The sequence below is a fragment of the Myotis myotis genome, unplaced genomic scaffold (genome assembly GCF_014108235.1).
Source record: "Myotis myotis isolate mMyoMyo1 unplaced genomic scaffold, mMyoMyo1.p scaffold_m19_p_16, whole genome shotgun sequence".
NCBI lineage: Eukaryota > Metazoa > Chordata > Mammalia > Chiroptera > Vespertilionidae > Myotis > Myotis myotis.
This window is the reverse complement of record NW_023416320.1, coordinates 52,765,887-52,788,681: the sequence shown is the minus strand read 5'-3', so window position 1 is coordinate 52,788,681 and position 22,795 is coordinate 52,765,887. Positions and strand designations below refer to the sequence as shown.

Sequence of the window (22,795 nt, the reverse complement as noted above, 5' to 3'; positions counted from 1 at the left end):
TATCAATAAGAATTCAATGAAAAGGCCGAGGCTGAAAGAGTGTCTGAAAGGACTGACAGAGCCCTCTTTGGGAGTGAGTTCTCGCCCTGCCTATGGTTGTGTATTCTCACCTTGTCCATGCTAACCAGTCTCAGGAGGTCAGGACGTGCGCCGTGGAGGCGGCACCTCGATGGTGAGGAGGGAAGGGACGCCCAGGGCCAGAGCTGGTGCAGGGGATGGCGAGCCCCTTCTCCCCAGTAGAGCACACCGGGCTGTGGACATGCCTCACCTGCAGGCAGCGTGCCAGCAGGCTGGGTGACACCGCCCCCCCTCAGAGGAACTGCAGCGGGAAGCGGGGCCCTCCCGGGGGCTGGGCTGAGGGGACAGGCAGCTGCTGAGCGTGACTGAGCCATTCCTAGGAAAGCAAAACAGTCCTTTTAAAACATAAGCTCGAAATTATAGCAGCAGAGACTTGAGGCTGTGGCTTTCTTATTATTTGATTCTCAGGATAACAAATCCGTCAAGGCAAATACAAACTTATATAAAATGATACACAAGGACACTTCTAAGCTCTGAGTGTCTTCCTACAGAGAATCTGGTTTTCTTCTGAGGCGGGGGCGGAAAGTGGCCTTCCGGGTCCCCATCTCTGAACTCTGGAGGAGATGAGTCACCTCCCCGCACAGTGCCCCTGGGAGTGCGTTCATCACCCACCAGAACTCACTCTTCAGGGGCGTCTAGCCTAGCGGCCAGTGAGTTCTAAGGGCAAAGGCTGCAGATTAGTCATACACCGAACAGAAAGCCGGCTGCAAAGGGATGTGTTCGAATGAATACTGAGTGACCCAAAGAAGACTCACAGGCCCTATGGAAAGGCAACAAGCAGAAGGCAGAGTCCATTAGGTCCCCCCGACCTCGACTGTCTTCCTCTCAGGCCCCATCCCTACAGGCTCGATTTACCATGCCAGCCCCGGCCTCTCCCAGTGCCTCTGTCACTGCCTCGCACTTTTCACCTCTGTCAAAGCCTTCACTCACCCCCCCCTTTTCCATGTTTAAAATAATTTTGAAGGAACCAGATCCCATCTCATGAATCTTGAATATACAATGCCTACCTACCACTGGCCTGGTACACAGCACACACTCAGTGAATGTTTGTTAATTAACAATTTATTAGACTGGAAAATATTCAAAAGAGTATAAGCAGTTCGTGTCGTTTCCACGGTAACCCAGAGGAAGGCCAGGTGTCTCAGGAGCCTTTTGTCTTCCTGATCAGCTCTTCCATGGTGTCCCACTGCTCCTTGGTGACCTGACACAAGGAAAGAAAGGGCAGTTTAACGTGGTCCTCGCATGTGAGAGCTCAGCATCCCAGCTGCTAACAGCATATTATATTCACAAAATGGCATTACCTTCTGCAGGCTGTTGAATTCTCCTGAGATAAATACTTCCTCCCCACCATCAAATCTAATGACCTGAAAATAAAAAATGAAAACTCTGAAACCAACTCCTTTCTCAAGTTTCTGAATCACTAGCCACTTTCTCATCCTTAGGTCTCTCAATCAAATGCCAAATTTTAAAGACAGACTTGATTAAACCTAAATTGATTTGTTTTCTTTAGAATCTTCTTTCCACCATCTCTACAATTTCAAATTGTACCCAATATTAAAGGCACGTCTACCAGAGTAATTTTTATTTAATAAAATGAATTTATCAATAAATTGATTCCATAGGCTAAGCAATGTATATTAATACTTGATATTATTTAAAGCTAAGTAACGATTTCAGCCACATTCATATTCAGGATCATTAGGATCGGTTCCACAATGTGCCTCCCTCCGCCTCCCCCTCCCAACATGAGGAGGCCTCCGTGCTTACAGCCCCATTGATCCAGGAAGCGTAGTCGCTGCACAGGAAGGCGGCAAGGTTGGCCAGCTCCTCCACGGTCCCCAGCCGGCCGCAGGGGATCCTGCTCACCATCTCCTTCTCAAACGCACCGGTCGGGTCCAGGCGGCTGAAGGCACCCTTGGCGATAAAGGAAATTATCAGGATGCATTTTTTAATCGCCACGCCTTTCCCACTGAAGGAACAAATTGGCATGAAGTGGCATGTTACTAGGGCTACCTGTTCATGCCTTGGGCTTTGTAACAACAGATAATTTTGCCAAATTCTTCCACAATAACTTTAGTTCAAAAGAGATCATTTTGTCTCATATTGACCTAAAAAAAAATCACCTGAGAGTGTAACCTTTTTAACCTGTTTCCTCAGCTGTAAAATCAGGACGCCTGTCTCGGCTGCCTCACACCATCACCGAGCGCCCCCAGGAGAGGCGAGGACTGCACTCTGATGCGCTCGAGCCCAGGTGGGGCCGGGGCCCCTGGCGCATGGCTTAGCAAACACAGAAAATGCCTCAAATAGCACGTATTTAAGAGGACACTCCTTTTCTTCTCCTTTCTTCTCAAATAAGAGGAAAGAAGAAAACAAGTGTGCAGGGATATGAACACGTAGACCCAGAGAGAGGAAAGCGTGGTGCACCTTGTCCATCGCCAACAGCAGACGGGGCGATTGCTGCCCCGGAGCCTGGAGGGGATCCGTCCCCGGTGACAGGCTGCTCCCAGGAGCCGCCACCACCCGGGCAGGGGTGATGCACCCGGACACAGCGGGCGCCGCCCAGGACCGCTCCACCGCACTCACTCGGGAGTTTCTATTCTGTGGTTTCCTCTTTAAAAGGACATGCTTGTGAGTCACACCTCACTACAAACACTGGCAGATGCTTCTGGATCCTTCTCAGCTTCCTCGGCACCTTTGCACAAAGTAGGCGCTCAATCAATGCTGAGTAAATAGTAAAATGCAGAGGTCCTTCCTGGGTGGAGACCCTGGCGGAAGCTCCGTGAGGAGAGGACTGAGCACAGGGCCACCTGGGCACGTGCTGGGACATAAGCTTTCGAGTTCCCAAACGAGCTATTCAATGACACTGCACCACTCAGGCGGTTGGTCTGAGCGTTTTCCATCCTTGAAACTGCCAAGTACCCAATACAGCCATTTATTTCTGTGTTAACATTTAGCACCCGAACCACCTATAACCCAAAGACTCCTTAGCATCATCTCCTGGACAAGTTACCGAGCTTCACCTCAGTCTCCAAACTACATCCAAACCGGGCTTAAGTCCCTGCTTTCCGCGGGAGCCGGTGGGAGCCGGTGGGAGCCGGTGGGAGCCGGTGGGAGGGCGCGGCACCGGTCCCGAGGGAGCGTGTTAGCCAGAGGGGCTCACCGGCGGCGCGCAGTGAGTTTGGGGAGTAAACAGGCCCAGATGAGGGTCAGAGCAGTGCTCCCTAGAGCGGGCCAGGCCTCCAGGTAATCCCCACAGCACCTCGCAATCCCCTTATTCTTTTGAACAGCAGTCAAAGTCAGACTCTTTAAAACAAAGTAAAAATTAAGAACTATAAGATGGAGCAGAGCATTGAAGCAACTCAGACAAAATGCCACAACTGATGGCATGAAAGCTCCCAGCGGATGAGACACTGAGTCACGGGCGGCCTGCCTCCTGCCCTCTCTCCGCCTGGAGAGTGCGAACCCCTCCCCGACCAGCTCGGGACGCAGGCCTCCCCGAAGGGCCCCCACGCTGTCAGCACAGACCCCGGTGTCACCCTCACACTCACAGGTGACAAGCAGACCCACCTTGGTCTTTATGGGCCCTGGTTGAATCACGTTGAATCGCATCCCATATCTACCCCACTCCGCTGCAAGAGACCTGAAAATTACAACAAACAACACAACATTTAGTCGCCATGTTGAAAATAACAATACCCACGCTCAGGGCCTGCAGAGACCACACCGCGCCGCCGGCGCTGTGACTGCCCTGTGCGGAGGCCGAGGGAAAGGCCGCGGAAAGGCCGCGGCAGCCCCGCTGCAGAGCTCCCACCTCCGCGCGCCCAGCGCCCAGCGCCACGCCCAGCGCCCAGCCCAGCGCCACGCCCAGCGCCCAGCGCCACACCCAGCGCCACGCCCAGCGCCCAGCCCAGCGCCCAGCGCCACACCCAGCGCCACGCCCAGCGCCCAGCCCAGCCCAGCGCCCAGCGCCACGCCCAGCGCCACGCCCAGCGCCCAGCGCCACACCCAGCGCCACGCCCAGCGCCCAGCGCCCAGCGCCCAGCGCCCAGCGCCACACCCAGCGCCACGCCCAGCGCCACGCCCAGCGCCCAGCGCCACGCCCAGCGCCACGCCCAGCGCCCAGCGCCACGCCCAGCGCCCAGCGCCACGCCCAGCGCCCAGCGCCCAGCGCCACGCCCAGCACCCAGCCCAGAGCCCAGCGCCCAGCGCCACGCCCAGCGCCCAGCGCCACGCCCAGCGCCGGCAGAAGCCTTGGGCGGAGGGGCCTCACTCTGGGCTCAGTCCTGCGTGGACAGGGTAGTGCATGCTCCACGGTAGGAGGGAGGGGTTCGAGGACGTGGCCTAGCGGCCGAGCGGCGCGGGTGACTCACTTGTTCAGGGCTTCCACCCCGGCCTTGGCGGAAGCGCTGGGCACCACGAAGCCCGACCCGCTCTCCGCGTAGATGGTGGTGATGGCGAGAAATGCTGCTCCTGGAATGGAGAGGGCGGTTAGCAGCTGCACCCGCGGGCTCTCACCGCGCCTCTCTGGGCGTGTCTCCTCGGCAAGGGCATCAAAAGCAAACTAACCATGGGGGACTGCGTCGAACTGAACCGTCGGCACAGCAAAGGAAACCGTGAGCAAGACGAAAAGACAGCCGCTGAGTGAAGAGATTCATTCCCAGAGGACATGTCCAATGGGGGTTAATATCCAAAACATATAGAGAACTCATATAACTTAACCCCCAAACCAGCGACCCAATTAACAAATAGGCAGAGACCTTCGTCCAAAGAGGACACAGAAAGCCAACAGACACATGAACAATGCTCAGTGTCAGGACCATCCAGGAAATGCAAATTGAAGGCACAAGGAGGCACCGCCTCACACCTGCAGAATGGCGATTACCAACAACCAGCAAGGCAAGTGCTGGCGGGTGCGGGAAAGGGGGACCTCGTGCACGTTCCGTTGGTGGGAATGCAGACTGGTGCAGCCACCTTGGAAAACAGTGTGGAGGCGCCTCAAAAAATTAAAAATAGAACTCCCATGTAACCCAGTGACTCCCATTCTAGGAATATATCTGAAGAAAATGAACACACTAATTCGAAAAGACAAACACCCCTGTGTTCATGCAGTGCTATTGATCACAGCTGATGTGGAAGCCGTCTAAGTGGACAGACAACTGGATAAGGAAGCCGTGGCACATACAGACAATGGAATATTAATCAGAATAAAAAGAATAAAATCTTACCATCTGCAACACTATGGATGGCCTAGAGCAGCAATTTGCAACCTTTTTCATCTCATGGCACACAAACTAATTACTAAAATTCTACAACACAGCAAAAAATATATTACATTTTTGCTGGTCTGACAAAAAAAGGTATAATTTTGATTAATTCACACAGGATGGCTACTGCTGTGCTGGCTGTAGTCACTGTTTTATCGGACAACCTAAGCCTTAAGGGAAAGAAGCCAGTGCTGACCACAGAGTCAGGCAGTCACGTTGGAAAGCCCTCGCGGCACACGGGCTGGGAGTCCTGGCCTAGACACTGGTCTTATGCGGAGTGAAATAAGTCAGACAGAGAGAGACAAATGCCTGTGATTTCCTGTGCATGCGGCGTCTACAAGCAAAACAACAAACAAACAAAACCGAAACAGACTCACAGATACACGGCCAGACTGCGGGGAGGAGGCTGGGGGCCGGGTGGGAAGGAGCGGGTTGGAAGAACAGCTCGGCAGGCACAGGGCAGTCACAGGCGTGTGTGTGCGGCGCAAGGCACACGTCGGCGACACCGCGATAACCATGGACAGTGCCGGCGGGTAGCAGACTTATGGAGGTGAGATTGTAAGGTTTAGCTCCTTTCTTTTGATCTAGGGATCAAACATTCAGTATTTATCCTGCCCATGTCCTTTGCGACTAATTCTTAAATAACACCCCATATTAGTCTCTCTGTCAGTCTCCCTCATTGCAAGTTCTCTCAGCTCTTGAATAAAATGAGAAATTCTCACTGTTTACTGCTATTCACACTTGACCAGGATAGCCTAGCGATGCGTGGGTCGCAGCGTGGTACTTTCTATGTCCCTCCCCAAAGAAGCCGTGCCCTCGCTGACCGTGCCGGGGTGTCTTCGGGAGCTTCCTCTCTCTTGCTTGTTGAGTATTGTTAATTTTGCTTAGAAACCTACTTTTGCCACATCCCCAATGCTGCCCGGCCCCGCTCAGGCCATAGTCCTTGGCCTTCAGGCATGCCTCCCCAAGTCCCGCCTGCCAGCCGTGCCCTCCAGCTGCCAGCGCCCTCGCCTCCCGCCCTCCTCGGCCCAACCACCTCAATGCTTCTGCTCACAGGTCACCAGCCTGCTGCTCTCGTGGGACCCCGGGGTCCCACACTTTGACATGATCAGATGCCACCACACCCGCGTTCCTGGGCTGGGGCTCCGCCTGGAGAGACCCCGTGCGCTGAGCTCCACAGGCCGTGGAGACAGGCCGTGAACCCCGCAGCCACAGAAGCTATGACCGACAGGAATCTTGGAAGAGTAAAAACGGGCTTCCATCCTTTGAAAAGTCTTAGCGAATATATTTTTAATGAAGCCCATAGAATTTTAATCCAATGTGAGGAATAAAAATAGATCCGAGTCTGTTTTTAAATGAGACATTAATGAGAGAAGAAAGGAGAGTCAGAGAGAAGGCAGGCTCACCGGTGGCTGGATTGTAAGAGAGACAGTGAGACAAGAAACACAGTGATGAGAGACGGAGGCGGGGAGAAACCGAGAACAGAGAAGAGGGCCGTGGGGGGTGAGTGAGATGTGGAGAAGGTCCGACAGAGGGAGAAGAGGCCCAGAGACCAAGGTTCTGGGGCAGAAGGGACAGAGAGGGCTCAGCCAGGTGCTGCCTCCCATCCCCATCACCCATCCTTTCTGAAAAATAAAGTAAAACATAAAAATCACTCCAACTCCAACCTAGATCACATCCCCTTTGTGTGGGGGAATGGGTGGCCTGGGTTTGAATTTCAGTGACGGCTGGAGAACGTGCAGGAGTTCTCAGCGTGTACATACACACACTCACACACACACACATGCACACACACAGACTTGTGCACACACGCAGACAGCTGAGGCCTCTCCAGCACCTGCTGTCTGTCCCCACACCCCTCCCCAAACTAAACGCAAATGTCTTCCTAGTAATCCCTGTAAACCACAGCCCTCAGCCTTCCATGGCTGTCCTCACCCGCCCACTCACCACGCAGAACCCTCATCTGCCCAGAATGGCCTGATCTTCTAATGTCCTGAATTATCCCGCATCCATCCGTCCACGTGCAAGAAGAAACCAGCCTCCAGTGGTCTCCTCCTCTTGGCCACCCCCATTCCCCTGCCGGGTTTCGATAACCTTCCCAACCATCCCTCCCTCATGAGGCACTTTCGAGAGAGCCTAAGGAAATAACTGTCGGAATCAACACCAATTCCCCTGGCAACGCGCCAGTTACACCCAATGTGCCGTCCCCCCTCCCCCGCTCTCCCTCCCCGCTCCGACCACCTCTGAAAACCCAGCTCAGCCAGACGGTCACCGGGGGAGAGCTGGCCACACCCATGGCCCAGTGCTCCTGACAGGGACTCAGCTCACCCCAGCACAGGGAGGACCCTCCGGAAGACAGCCTTGTCCTGGGGTGGACTCTGCCTTGACTTCTGTCCACCCCGGCTGCCCACAAGCCCACGCACGGCGGCTGGGGACGGAAAGACGCACAGTCCCACCTCGCTGTGCCTTAATGAGCTGCTTCCCCACTTCCAGGGTGACAAAGGCCGTGCCGTTCAGGACTATGTCCGTGATGGTCCTCCAGGCGTTGGGGGACAGTCTCTCCGTGGGAGAAATGAAGTTGCCCGCTGCATTGTTTATCACAACCTAGCAGAGGAGCAAGGCAGTCAGATGAGGAGGGTCATCACCCCTGAAGCGTGTTAACCCGACGAACACAGTAAGACCACAGTCTGCTAGGAACACCGAGACTTGAGCCTGTGAAAACCTCCTGTCATTTTCCAAATTTCTGAATCCTACTTCTCCCCTCAAAACCAGGGTGCAGTCTGTTATTGAGGACATAAATAGAGGTGAACACCAACATGTGACTACTTTATTTCAAGGGATCTTTAATTTCAGCTTCACTCACCCAGAGACACTCCTGCTGCTGACCTGTGTCTCCTCTGCCTGTGCAGGCCCTGCCTCGCTCCAGGGCAGTCGGCATCATTACTGTCTCTAACCTAAGAGCCTCCTCGGGAGCGGGGGGGGGGGGGGGGGGCGGGGGGGGGGGCGGGGGGGGGGGGGCCCACCCCTTACTTTCACCCCCACCCCCCGCAGCCTGAGAGCCCGCCCACGTGAACCGAGAAGCCTGGGCCCGTGGGCTCCTTGTTTGTATTATTCTCCACGACAGACACGACCAAGGTCATTAGGCAGCCAAGAGCCCTGTAAGCTACACTGTGCTCGGGCCCAGGGCTCTGGGCGGTCACACTCCGATGAATAGCGGGAGGTGCGGTTTGCTCTGCGGACCGCCCGAAGGCCTGGCAGCGGCGGTTCTGATCCGGCCTGTTTAAGAAGCGCCGGGCACTCGGAGGCACCGCGGCGCTGCGCACCTCATCGCAGGGGTCGGCGGGCGCACCCGCACCCACGGGGACCCCCGCACCCACGGGCGCATCGCCACGCTCACGTCAGGGAGGCCCGCCACGCTGATCAGCTCCGACACGGCGCTGCGGACCATGTCAGGGTCCCGCACATCACACTGCACCGCCCGAACCTGCGAAGTAACAGACAAAGGAAGCCGCGTTGCTCTGATGCCTGAAGCAAGACCGCGTGTAGGTTAGTTACGGAGACTCCTGAGTCGCGCTGAACAACCCGCTCCCATGTACCTCATTTCCAGTTTGAGAAGAAATGTGCTCTGCAGTGGCTCTCAAAACATCAATCTTCCTAAAAACAAGCACACGGTATCCTTTGCATGAGTTCTAAAATGATGTCACATATTTTTTCTTTTTAATTCCACAAATTAGAACACAAAGACTGTCTATAGCTTAAGGGATGCATTTTTGAGAATATACAAAAGCTACAAATAAATCAGTTTGAATGAATGCATTTTTCTAAAAGTCTGATTCAAACAAATTTACATACTAATGTATTGAATTACATTTAAACCAGTTATTTTACCTCTGCTCATAGGTTTAAGATTTTTTCCTTAATTACAATCATTTATATCGGTTCCCAAGGCTGCTTTAGAAAGAAAACACATCCATGTAAATGTAAGCCTACACCACCCTCTAGACTAGATTCTGTGAGAGTAGATTTCAGACCAAACGGATGCACATAGTGCATTGTGTGCATTCAGGACCTCATACTCTTGAAAGAAAGATAAAAAGTAACCGTGAGTGTCAATTATTGTGGGGAAGCACGGGGCTTGGTTGGAATGTCTGTAAGGAGGATTCTCCAAAAGGTTGGGACCTCCAGGGGGAGTTTGCTGAAGGTGGCTGTCCCGGCCTTGACTTTTCCAAACAAGTCTGGCCCCGGGTGTTTGCTGGAATCGGTATGCTTAGTCTTCAGACATCCTTGCTTAAAGGACACTGCAGACGCGTGTCTTCTCAAGGATGCTCACCCTGCTGATCGTATCTAACAGTTCATTTTAGTTCAAGCTGTTGCTACAATAAAAGCCTAAGGAGGCAGGCAAATGGAGCTATCTGGTTCCTTTAGCCAGGCAGTCCCTTAGCCCTCCCTTTCACAGAAATGTGTGTCAGAATAATAAACATCCATCGCTCAGGGTCTGCTGGTCAGCCCCGGCAGGTTATGTAGTGTTACAAAAAAGGGTTTGCCACACTTGAAAATATTACAGCATAAACAAAAACAAAAACGGTCCGGCCAATTTGCATTCATCAAAGGCAATTCCTTTGGCCCTTGTAAATTGCACAGCAGCTGTAATCACATTGTGACTACCTCCTCCCAATGTCTGCACTGTTCAAAACAGAAGAGGGGCGGTTTTGCCCATCTCTCAAGCTCTAGACTTACAGTTGGAGCAACCAGGGCAGACCTCTGAGAAACTCCTTCCCCATGGCCTCACCCTTCCCACAACCACAGGTATTTGAAATATCGTCCATCTGATAGGACATGAAGGACTATACCCATCATCCCCGCACACAGCTGCCCTCTGAAGCAGTAACTACAATCACTCCCACGAGAGCAAAGCAGCCTCGACGTGGTACTTTTCAGCTTCACCTCCACGTCCAAAAAAGTTCCCTCCCTGTGGCTGGGAAATGCACTAATCAGCCGCTCCAGGATCCATCATTACTTCAAGCTATAACAGGCTTCCCAAGGAGACTGACTTAATAACAGAGCGGACGTGTCACAGCAGGTAAGATGCAAAACAAACAACTCTGGCAGACTGTTTCCATCCTGAGGCTCAGGAGCGGCTGCCTCAGGCACCTCACGGCGACTCACCTGCTGGCTATCACACAGCGTGCCCCCAGGCTGGAGAGGATCGTGGTCATCCCGCGGCCAAGGCCAGTGCCTCCCCCGGTGATAAAGGCCACTTTCCCCTGAAAACTGTTAGGTGGCAGCATCGCTTTTTGAAGGGGTGGAAAGAATTTAGACTGAAAAGCGTCACTGCTTTGATATAATATTTTCGTTCCATAACTGAAAAACTAAAAGAGAAAAAAATGAATTGATATTTGCATAAGAGGTGAACTTCAAAACACTAATTCTTTAATATCATGCAAATTCTTGGATTAACACAACTCCCTGCTAACATGTTGGCATTGTATTTAATCAATTTTTACTCTTTCCTATCGGAATGTTTAGTGACATAGAGGCCTGGTTAAAAGCTCGGGCTCTGGAGCGAGACAACGTAGCACAGGACTTTCTCCCCACCAGAACAGCCGTCAGCAAGTGATGGAACTTCTCTGTGCCTCAGCTTCTTCTACAAATGGAGACAATAACAGAACCTTCCCCACAGGATGCTTGTGAGGATTTCATGAGTTGATGTAAGTAAAATACCTACAACACTGTTTGGCACACACTAAGCACTCTATAAATGCTAGCTTTATTATTGGTGAGTGTTTTACTTAAATTTATCTTTAAAAAGCTAACATAAAGCGTATATGCCTTTTAACAAAAATATTTTGGATAAAGATCACATACTGCCTTTGAATCACTGAAGACAATCATAAAAAGTTCTTTATAAGGTTTATTAAGTCAAATGCCTCTTCCGATGTAGCCTTCTGGATGATAAATTTAGATAAACTATTTCTGTTATATTTATTTTATCTTTTTTTAAATATGCTTTTATTGATTTGAGAGAGAGAGGAAGAGAGAAATGGAAAAATCAATAAGAGAGAAACATCGATTGGCTGCCTCCTGCGCACCCCCTACTAGTGATCAAGCCTGCAACCTGGGCATGTGTTCTGACTGGGAATTGAAATGGGTACATTTTGGTGCATGAGACGATACTCCAACCAAGTCACACTGGCCAGGGCTCTGCTATATTTAAAATGGGAGGGTGGGGAGGACCAAAACATTTTGAACTAAAAAATATTTGCATTGCCCTCTCTTATAGTTTACAGCTCACACTCTCACATTACTTGGGGAAACCACTGCCATCTGCTAACATCTATATATATAAAAGCCTAAACAACTGTTAACAGCTGAATGACCAGAACAACCAGTTGACCAGTAGCTATGACAGCACACTGACCACCAGGGGGCAGACACTCAACACAGTCCATTCCTTCCGTGCCAGGCCTGGCGACCATCGTCTTTGGGGTCTGGGCTGGGACAGGGAACCAGGGGTGGGTGGTGGCAGACACGGCCCCTTTCCCGGGGGGCCAAGGGCTGGCTCCCTCCTTGGGGCTGGTGGCAGCCAACCTCCTGTACCCTATCCCTCCCCCTGGCTGGCAAACCTCAATCAGCCCAGCCCTGATCGGCCCTGATTCCCGGCCAAACCTAGGGACCACACCTGTGCACGAATTCGTGCACTGGCCTCTTGTTTAATTATAAAAACAAACTTTAATTGTTGAGCAAATAACAAACAATAAAGAGGCAACACTCTTAGGTGCTTCCCATGTGTCAGAATTAGATATCAAACTGCCCAACCTTCCCCACCCATGAAGCCGGCAGTGCTTTTACCCCATTGCACAGGAGGGGCCCGGATGCAGAAGGAAGATTCCAACATGGTGGATGCAATCGCCTGCGAGCCACCTCTCTCCACTCACTGAGCTCCTACTGAGCTCAGTAATCACGCCAAAGGCATGTGATAGTCCCCATAAGTATAATTTGATTTTATTGTCAGGGAAAAAAATTATTAAAAGACAAAATTTGAGGAGTATAAAATAATTGGTGAAGATACATTTGCAACTCTGGTTTCTTTCCTTTGGCTTCATGTATTGTTTTTGTTTGTTTTTTTGTCAGAGCATGAAATCCATGCAGCCTACAGTAATCCTTCTCCACCTAAGTGGCAGGGGGACTGAGGCTGCCACGGCCTCAGCGCTATTCCATTAGGATGATGAATCGGGAAATTTCCACGAGTAGGCTGGTGAGTTTGTCATTACCAAGTGATAATGAAAAAATGGGTTCTCATTTCCCACAGGCTCTACTTATTTAGTGTTGATTTGTATGGGTAATTTGATGTGGTACTATATGAAAGATAAATTAAACAAAATATTAGCATACAAACTTGCTTTTTTATTTATTTTAAAAGATTCCTCAATTTCCTAATGTGCAGGTTAAAGGTTATTAAGATAAAAATAATCACATTTGATAAAAATAATTCCTGCCCAGCTGGCGTAATTCAGTGGTTGACCTATGAACCAGCAGGTCACGGTTCGATTCCCAGTCAGGGATACTGGCCCTGACTCCCTTTCCCCACCGGGAAAAGTGAAGAAACTGACATGCTACTTTAATCCACATGACCTGATCATTCTCAGCATATATGCTGCTGAGTATTAAATTCAAGCCATCTGTCTGCTTAAAAGCAAGTTGATTTCAACATTAAGATTCAAAGAAATGAACAGACCTCACTGGATCTTGTATCTAATCTCCTCTTCCTACAGAGAAGGATCCTGAATAAACTGAAACAGCATGTTGGCTATTTCACTTGAGTCTTAAAAAGTGAATACAAAGTAGTCTTTTATGGGTTTTCAAATCTCACTGTGGTTTTTCTGGATATAAGTTGTTTTTGAAAATGGAAAGACCACCTTTCCTATCAAGATTGATCTTTAAATCTCTAAAATTCTTAACCCAAGTGTTCCAATTTTGGCAATACAAATTTATATTTTAGTTAAAAGTTCTGAAATCTCCCCAAAACAAGGTTAGCCATCACCTGCCTCCCCACCCACACTCATCTCTCACCTACATCCTGTAAACCACACCCCCTTCCCCACCCTCCGTCAGCGCCTGGGAGAGCAACCCTGCTTCTCACCCTCAGAGCGCGATCCTGAGAGTCTTGTCTGTCTCTTCCCTACAGGATGAAGGCTGAGACCAATGAGATTTATTCCTAAGTTCCTTAAGTATTTTGGCTTGTATAGAATGCCTAGAATAAACACTATAATATAGGCACATTGGTGACTCTAGACCACATGTCTTTTCTTAGGCCTGCCTGTGTTTTTAAAAATTTAAGCCAATATTTCAAAACTGGGAAAATTCAGATAAAACTCAGCTGTTCCAACAGTGAAGTCTACCTTAACCTGGCTGAGACCCCCCCCCCCACACACACACACACACACACACCCGGCAGAGAGCCCTGGGCCCTAGGGGCCTCCATGGTACAGGGCCTCTGAGACCTGAGACAGGTGAGGTGACTCCTTGTCTAAGTAAAACCCAAGAGACCAATACAGGAAAGAAGGGGAGAATCATGGTGTAATTTTACACCATAGAAAAGTTTCTGAAGTTTCATGTAAAAACATTTCTGTAAACATCACTGTTTAATGTTTTAGGTACATTATTAAGAAAATCCAGTTTAAAATCTGTAAAAACCACATAATCATAGACCCTCGTAAAGTTGTGGATCTAAGTCAATATTTAAATAATGCTTGGCTTAGCTATTTCCTCATCATTGTTATTTACTGCTAGAGGCCCAATGCATGAAATTCATGCACTCAAGGGGGTCCCTCAGCCTGGCCTGCACCCTCTCACAGTCCAGGAGCCCTCAGGGGATGTCTGACTGACATCCCATAGGGAGCAGGCCTAAGCCATCAATCAGACATCCTTAGCACTGCGGTGGAGGCGGGCTCCTGCCGCTGCTACGCTTGCCAGCCATGAGCTGGCTTCTGGCTGGGCAGCGCTCCCCCTGTGAGAGCACACTGACTACCAAGGGGCAGCTCCTGCATTGAGCATCTGCCCCCTGGTGGTCAGTGCACACCATAGCAATCAGTTGTTCCACTGTTAGGTCAATTTGCATATTAGCCTTTTATTATATACAACTAGAGGCCCAATGCATGAAATTCAAAGGGATCGAGCCTAAACCGGCAGTCAAACATCCCTCTCATAATCCGGGACCACCAGCTCTTAACCACTTGCCTGCCTGCCTGCCTAATTGCCCCTAACCGCTTCTGCCTGCCAGCCTGATCACCCCCTAACCACTCCCCTGCCAACCCAATTGCCCCCAACTGTCCTCCCCTGCCAGCCCGATCGCCACAACTGCCCTCCCCTGCCGGCCCGATCGCCCACAACTGCCCTCCCCTGCTGGCCCAATCGTCCATAACTGCCCTCCCCTGCTGTGACCCGCCACCTCTGCCGGGGCCTGCCTCCTCCATGCTGCACGGAGCTGAAGGACCCCCAAGCCTCATGGCGTGGAGCAGCCACCAGGCCCTGCCTCTGCTGTGAGAGTGGCCATCTTGTGTCAGCCATCTTGTGACGATGTTGTGTGCGAGGGCCACCTAGGCTTTTATTAGTATAGATTGCCTGGGCCTCCACGTTAACATCCCTTTCCTCAAAAACATAAAAGTCCTCCAAAATTAAAAATACACAAATTAGCCCTTTCCTGTGTGGCTCAGTGGGATGGGCATTGTCCATGCATGAAAACGTAGCCAGTTGGATTCCTGGTCAGGGCACATGCCCGGGTTGTGGAGTATATCCCCAATAGGGGATGTGCAGGAGGCAGCCAATAGATGTTTCACTCTCACATCCATGTTTCTCTCTCCCTTCCTCTCTCTAAAAATCAATAAAAACATATTTTAAAAAATTTAACTCATTAGCATGACATTCGAGCTGTTGGACAACATGGCCTCAGTCCTCTCCACCAGGTCCCAGGTAGGGAAGTAATCTGTGCTCCCCAACCCCTCGGCACCCTGACCCTCGCCAAGCACGGTCACCTCCGGCCTTTGCTCCTCCTTTCTTTCCAGCCTCAACCTCTCACGTTCTTTCTCAACCGGCGGAGTCAGCCTTCAAAACCAAGCAAAGTGTCAGGAGCTCTGTTGATACTTTAAAACTGGTGCCTCTTTAAAAATGGGTCGCATGGCCCCCTCCCTGCACCAGGGTGAAGGCTCTGCCCTGGACTCTGCCACCGGGAGGCGGACGGGTCTTATTCCCTCCGGGCTGGGTCTCTGGCACCAAAGATCGGGCCTCTTTCAGCACATGCTTGTTTGTTTGCTTGTGACACGGATGGCCAGGCTCCAACGCCGGCGGAGCTGGGGGAGAGCAGAGAAGCCAGTCTTACACAGCCATGCAGTCCAAACTAGCTCTGTCCCCTGGTTTCAACACGTTAAAGTAGTTCTTTCCATTGATTTTAAATCACGGCATCTTGAAATTAGGTTACATCTAAGGGGAAAAATCCAATCAATTGATATGAGTATTAAGAAGTCATTTGCATATAGAAAAACTAGGCAAAGAGCTTTAAAAGGTGGTCTACACAAAGAAAATACATACAAGCACACTTATAGCTAAATACTCACATTTAAGCACAAGAAGACTCACATTTAAGCACAAGAAGATACCTTTTTCTCTTATGATTATTGAGGTTCAAGATTTTATAATACATGATACAATAAACAGCTTATTAAAGTCACTCTTATAATCTGTTAATATAAATTGGGACAATTTCTTCAGAGGCCAATTGACATTTATCAAAATGTTAATTATAAATACTCTTCAAGCCAGCAGCTCCACGATTGGGGATTTTTCTTACAGATATACTCACTCATTTGGGGGAGAAAGAAGCAATGTTCAAAGTGACAGGCCAGGGAGGACATTGGCTCATGCGGACTAGAAAGTCCCGAACGAGACAGTGGCCCCAGCCTCATTGCGTGGAACAGCCTGCGGTCACCCTATTTGACTCAACAGGAGGCAGCCGCACCGAGGGCGAGACAGCAGGCCACCGATCACAAGGGCGCCTGCAGCCCACAGCCTCCACGGCAGCACTAAAAGGGCTAAAGGACAAGAGCTCCTCCAATCAGCTAGGACACCTGCATCCCTCAGCCTCCGCCCCTTGTGGTTTTGGCGCATAAAATTCAACCCCAAGGACAGCAGAGGCTGAGTCCCAGCCTTCCCTGGTTGTGGCTCCATCCGCGGTCCTCCCCCAACCCCCCCCCCCCCGCCCCTCCCCGCTCTTCCCTCTAATAAACTCCCTCTTGCTCACTGCGTCCGCCTAATTCCTTGAGCGACTCCAATCTTACACAGATATCCATTAAGATAAAAATAAAATTAAATAGTTATTCTATTTATAATCACATAAAAGAGAACAAAATACTAATATATTTAATAAAAGCAGTGTAAGACTTGTAAAGATACCTGTGTTCATGGATTGAAAATGATCTACAGATTCCATTTCTATCGAAATCCCAGTGGGCTTTTGCAAAAGTTGACACACTTATCCTAAAATTCATTACTGTTATTATTTTTTAGGGACTCAGATATACAAGGGGCTCAAAGTAGCCCAACATATTCATTAAAGCATCGCTTGTAACAGGAAAGGCTAAAAAACAAATCTGCATTTCCATAGGGAATATAATTAATCAATCAGGGCTCAGCCATATAACAAAATCCAGTGCATCTATTAAAAGCTAGAACTCACATTAATGTAAACATTGTTACATATATATTGTTTACACAATCACTCAACAATTACTTGTTGAGGAAATTCTGTTACGGAACATGTTCCATTTGTGTGATTTTAATGAGGGTCTCTTCATACACATGTTGATACATGCACAGAAGTTGCTGGAAGGACCATAAGAAACCAGCCCTCGGCACCCTGACCCTCGCCAAGCACGGTCACCTCCCGCCTTTGCTCCTCCTTTCTTTTCAGCCTCAACCTCTCCTGTTCTTTCTCAACCGGCGGAGTCAGCCTTCAAAAGGAAGCAAAGTGTCAGAAGCTCTGTTGACACTTTAAAACTGGTGCCTCTTTAAAAATGGGTTGAAAATAAAATAAAATAAAAATGGGTCGCATGACGCCCTCCCTACACCAGGGTGAAGGCTCCGCCTGGACTCCAGGAAGACAGACCCACTGGGGCTCGTGGCAGGGTCTCCCAGGGGCGGGCTTACAGGATGGCCACTGCTGACGCTTGTGTGCGATGAGTGCTGGATATGCTCATTCACTTTTCATTTAACAGTTAACAAGCCCTGGCCGGGGGTGTGGCTCGTTGGTTGGGCATCATGCCATGCACGGAAAGGGCGCTGGTCCACTTCAGGTCGGGCACATGCAGGGGTTGTGGGCTCGATCCCCAGGAGGGGGCGTGCAGGAGGCAGCCGATTGTTTCACTCTCGCATTGATGTTTCTCTCTCTCTAAAAATCAATTAAACTATTTTTTTAGGTTAAAAAAAATCCGCCCTATCTGGTTTGGCTTAGTGGATAGAACATCGGCCTCCAGACTGAAGGATCTCAGGTTCGATTCTGGTCAAGGGCACTTACCTTGGTTGCAGGCCCTGGTCAGGGTGAGTGCAGGAGGCAACCAATTAATGTGTTTCTCTCACATTGATGTTTCGCTCTGTGTCTCCCTCTCCTTCCCACTCTCTCTAAAAATCAATGGAACAATATCCTTGGGTGAGGATTAACAGAACAAAACAAAAAGCTTTAAAAAATCAAATCACATATGCAAGTTCACAATGGAGGAAGGGTAGAGGAAAACTGGCCTAGAGGCAGTGTGATGGTAAGGACAGGACCTGTTTGAAGTGTAAGTACTCTCTATTCCACAACTAAGTGTGAGCTATGTTTATAAGACAATGGAATATTACCATATCCATTTTTAAAGTTTCTAACTACCTGTTGATTTAGGTCAAAATAAATATTTTTCAGATCAAATTTACCCCGACTGATATTCCCATAAGTGAACTTGGCCTTAAATGTCACATAAAAATGGCAGCTTGGTAAAGACTGGACAACCTTATTTCTCAAAGGATGACTTGGGAAAATGCATATCTTTGCATTCTCAAAGCAACTCATACACAGTCCACGCACACAGTGAGCCTCCAGTCACCACCTCGCGATGAACTCTGTCCAGCTGCTAGAAGGCAGTCTGTGCCATGCATGCATTCTGTTCACTGCCCAGACCACCGTGGACGGGTCACAGGTGGAAGGGGCTAGAGGAGACCTGCTGATGCTCCACTGCACCGAGGCAGAGGACAGCCCTGCCGAAGGAGGGACACCCCCCACTAATGCCGACAGTGTGTAAACATTACAAAATGAAGGAGCCCAAACTCCCCCCGCTCCGGCTCCCCACCAGCCACGTAGGCTCCAGCTCTGTGCTGAGGTCTGCGCTCCTCCACTGGCTCCGGAACTTAGGGGCTGCCCAGAGTGCTAAGCATCTGCAAAATACAGACCTCTTGCCACAGCAACACAAAGGCCCAGCCGAGCAAATCTAAAAGGCAGTGAACTGGCCCCTGGCCCCAGTGCGGAGGCTGGGCTATGCAGCTGCTGCCAGTAGCAAGGCTGGACTTACATTGCTGAGTAATAACACATCTTACAGCAACCAACGGGAGGCCTGGGGACAGTAGTTGCCCTGTGTGCAGGGGATGCTTGCCATTTTTTGTGAGTTATCTGTCTGCAGTTAGATGTGCACCGAGAAGATGCTTGGCCGATCCTCCACAATCCAGGGAGATGGAGTCAGAGAGGAATTTGCAGGCAGTTTGAAATTTTCAGCTGGAGTCTCACTCCTTCCGACCTTTCATTCAGATCATCTCTTATTTATCCCTGTCACGTGAGCCAAAACTAACGTGACTCTTCTTTGTTAGTCATGTTAGTTAGAAACAGAACTCCTGCTCTTGAGGGGTGTATTTTGACTTGGGAATGTGCTTATTAAAAAATGCAGCAGCGAACAAACCAGGTGAGCTCCTTGCCTCCGGGCGGCTTTTATTCTGGAATTTTTAACTGTATAAAGAAAGACTTCTCAGGCTTTCCAGAGAGAAGAGAAGCACAAATAAGGAGGCAAATCCAGCCGGCCTTACACTTCTCCCAACAACATTCAGTATCAGAAGACAATGAACCGATGTTTAGTTCTAAGAGGAAAATAAATGTGCTACCCAAGCCAAATGATGCCCGGACACCAGTCCTTTTTCCTGCAGTCGGGTATCTGGAATGACAGTCACCCAAGGTCACCATAACACCTTATTGTTGTTGTTTTTTTAAATTTCTTTAACTGTAATACCTGAATTCATATTGACCAGGTATCATTTTCATAAAAATAGTGAAGTTATTACTTTTATGAAAGCAAAAGAAAAAGAAGCATCACAGATACCAAAGAGTGAACTGACAAAGGAAGAATGGCAAATTAAAAAGAAAAGTGGCCGGAACCGGTTTGGCTCAGTGGATAGAGCATCGGCCTGCGGACTGAAAGGTCCCAGGTTCGGTTCCGGTCAAGGGCATGTACCTGGGTTGCGAGCACTTCCCCAGTGGGGAGTGTGCAGGAGGCAGCTGATTGATGTTTCTCTCTCATCGATGTTTCTAACTCTCTATCTCTCTCCCTTCCTCTCTGTAAAAAATCAATAAAATATATTAAAAAAAAAAAAGAAAGAAAGAAAAGAAAAGTGAACTTGAGCTTACTGCACGAGATGGAGGCTGGCACTTCCTACTCAACTCCAGTTTATTTTTCTGACTGATCTTGCTCTTACACAAATTGATTTTAAGGTGCACTCATGGGTCAGCATCCCTAGTTTAAAACAATGCACGGGCTCAATGACAGGAGGCACCTTTTTCAACACCAAAGAATGCTCAACACTTAGTAGGCACTTAATTAGCATTTCCTGACGCACAAGCGGATAAATGAATGTTTTCGTCAACACAACTGAGAGCAGGATTTTAATTCAATTTTTTAAATCTTTGTCCCCAGGGCCAGGCACTGAGCCAGTTCTGAATGTTTGTTTTGTAGCTAACCACACAATTTAACACAGCACCTCTTTTTCTTTTTTTAAAAATCCTCACCCAAGGATATTTTTCCATTGATTTTTAGAGAGAATGGAAAGACAGAGAGAAATATTGATGTGAGAGGAACACATCAATTGCTTGCCTCCTGCAGGCACTCTGACCAGGGACTGCGCCTGGGCTGGGAGGAGCCTGTGACCCCGAACACGCCCTCGTCCAGAATCGAACCCAGGACCCTTTAGTCCACAGGCCGACACTCTATACACTGAGCCAAACCGGCTAGGGCAGCACAGTACTTCTTAAATAGGATGTGTAACAAAAGAAACATTTCTCTTGGTTCTTGGTAACAAAAGTATTCAAATGAGGGGTTTCAAGCTGTATTTGCACACACATACAATTCCAGCTTCACTGATGTGGACTTGTCTTCTCCCAGGAATTCAAACGGAGAGACCCACCACCCATCGCAACAGGGTTTCTTGCCTCCAAACCCCCATTCTCAACATTTTTCTTAAGTAAAGGAATTTCAGAATTGTCAGATTGCAGTTAGTTTTTAAAGGGGTTCATTTTCTCCCTCAGCCTGCACTGCCTAATGGTGTTAGAGAGCTGGGGTGCAGCGTGTGGGAGCTATTACCACCACCACCACCACCACCCCCCCCCACCCACCCCCCCCTCCCGTTGGTGTTGGAGACTTTCCACCAGAGGGCTGCTGGAGGACTGACATGAGAAGGAATCAGAAACCATTAATTAGCGTCTCTGATAACGACCTATAACCTAAATCTTCACAGGAAGAGGAACCGGTATCAGCAAAGCCACAGCCCTGAGCAGATCTTTTACAAAGAAAGCTGTGTCACTTGGGAGACTCATCAGACCGTTTCGTGTGTTCTCCTTACTTGGGATTTGTCCTTTTCCAAGAAAGAACACCAGGGTGCCCCGTTCTATCCAACTGTCAGAAGTGCTCCCACTGGCAGGTTATTTTTTGTGCCTGGCAGGGACCCGGGCCTCTTGGGTTGGTTGAGGCAGGGTTTTGTTTAGTTGGGGGAGGGGCTATCGGACATTCTCCTTTCTCGGTTCCATCCCTCCGCCCCTGCCGCCCTTCCGGCGCGCTGTCTGCAGGCCGAGGTCCTGGGTGCACCGGTGCGCGCTGCCCAGCACCGCGTCCGACAGCGGGGTGCTGATCTTTTTTTCCTCTTTTTTTATGTGAATTTGTTTGTATTAATGTTTTTTAATTATTGATTTCAGAGAGGAAGGGAGAGGGAAAGAGAGATAGAAACATCAATGATGAGAGAGAATCATTGATTGGCTGCCTCCTGCACGTCCCCCACTGGGGACCAAGCCCGAAACCCAGGCATGTGCCCTTGACCGGAATCGAACCTGGGTCCCTTCAGTCCACAGTCCACTGGGCCAAACCAGCGAGGGCTGCACTAATGTTCAGTCGCACAGAAGCACAAGATGGAGTTTCCCTCTTAAGAAAGGGCCTGCTCCGGCCAGTGACCCGCCGCGTGCGCTCGGTCCCCTTGTCCCAGTTGGCACACGCCTGGGAACGGGACGACCCTGAGAACCGCGGCGGGCCCATACTCCTCGCGCCAGGACCCCCGTCCCCGCCCCGGGCCCCGGACGCCGCCCCAAGGCAGGCACAAGCAGGGTGCTCGCGGGGACCCCCCGAGCCGCCCCCTCAAGCGCCGCCTTACCCGCCGAGGACCGCGACCTCGAGCAAAGGAAACCCGACCAAGCAGCGCCATGGCAGGAGCAGGACGCGTAGGGAAACGGGGCCGGGAGCTGGGCAGTGAACGTGGGCGTGGCCTGAGTCGGGGGCGTGGCTGGGACCGGGGTCGGGGTCGAGGTCGGGGCGTCGCTGAGACCTGGGCGGGGGCCAAGTGGCTTGTCTGAGACCGGGGGCGGGGCCAGGGGGCGTGTCTGAGACCGGGGCGGGGAAAGGAGCGTGTCTGAGAAGGGGCAGGGGCGTGTCTGAGACCGGGGGCGGAGTCGGAGGCGTGTCTGAGGGCGGGGCAGGGCTTGCTCGGTGGAGGAGGCGGAGCGTGGCTGAGCCGGAAGGTGCTGGCCGAGCTGGGGCCTGGTGGACTAGGCTGCGGATGCCCGGCGCCTCCCCGCTCGCCTGAGCAGGTGCTGCGGGGCTGGGCTCTCCGCGGTCCTTCGCTCTCTGTAGTTGTCCTGGGTGCGGTGCGGGCGGCCTGGCGGTGTCCTCGTAGGGTGCTGTGACGACGTCACCCTTAGGCTCGGGGGCATGGCCGGAACCCCAATCAGGTTGGATCCACAGTGTATTGGAGGCTGTGATGAGCATGTATATCCTCCAGAAAAGTAACAAGAAAACCCCTACAAATTGTTCTGGTCCACAAAATCAGTGAAATTTAGGGATTCTGCAGCCTGGGGCACACTTTTTTGTTTTCTATTTTTAAAAGATTTGCTAATTCTTGCTCATATTTTC

The 22,795-nt window shown here is 50.4% G+C and overlaps 1 protein-coding gene across 1 annotated transcript; it reads right to left on the bottom strand.

Moving 5' to 3' along the window:
* Positions 1–1,118: 1,118 nt before the first annotated feature.
* DECR1 (2,4-dienoyl-CoA reductase 1) lies at positions 1,119–22,181 on the bottom strand. The gene is made up of 10 exons (XM_036337527.1): positions 22,041–22,181; positions 10,509–10,711; positions 8,939–8,996; positions 8,740–8,826; positions 7,799–7,946; positions 4,449–4,548; positions 3,646–3,718; positions 1,846–1,992; positions 1,380–1,442; positions 1,119–1,279 (listed from the first exon to the last, which is right to left on the bottom strand). Exons 1-10 carry the CDS (start codon positions 22,089–22,091, stop codon positions 1,220–1,222), a joined length of 990 nt encoding a protein of 329 aa, XP_036193420.1. The 5' UTR covers positions 22,092–22,181; the 3' UTR covers positions 1,119–1,219.
* Positions 22,182–22,795: the final 614 nt, after the last annotated feature.

Bases quoted from the DNA above. Each gene is read 5' to 3' on its own strand.
- DECR1 (XM_036337527.1), bottom strand. From the start codon at position 22,091: ATGGCGCTGCTTGGTCGGGTTTCCTTTGCTCGAGGTCGCGGTCCTCGG. The intron at 8,997-10,508 runs GTGAGTCGCCGT...GCTTGTTTTTAG, and splicing joins CGCTGTGTGATAGCCAGCAG to GAAGATTGATGTTTTGAGAG. The intron at 1,443-1,845 runs GTAAGCACGGAG...TTTTATTTTCAG, and splicing joins CTTCCTGGATCAATGGGGCT to GTCATTAGATTTGATGGTGG.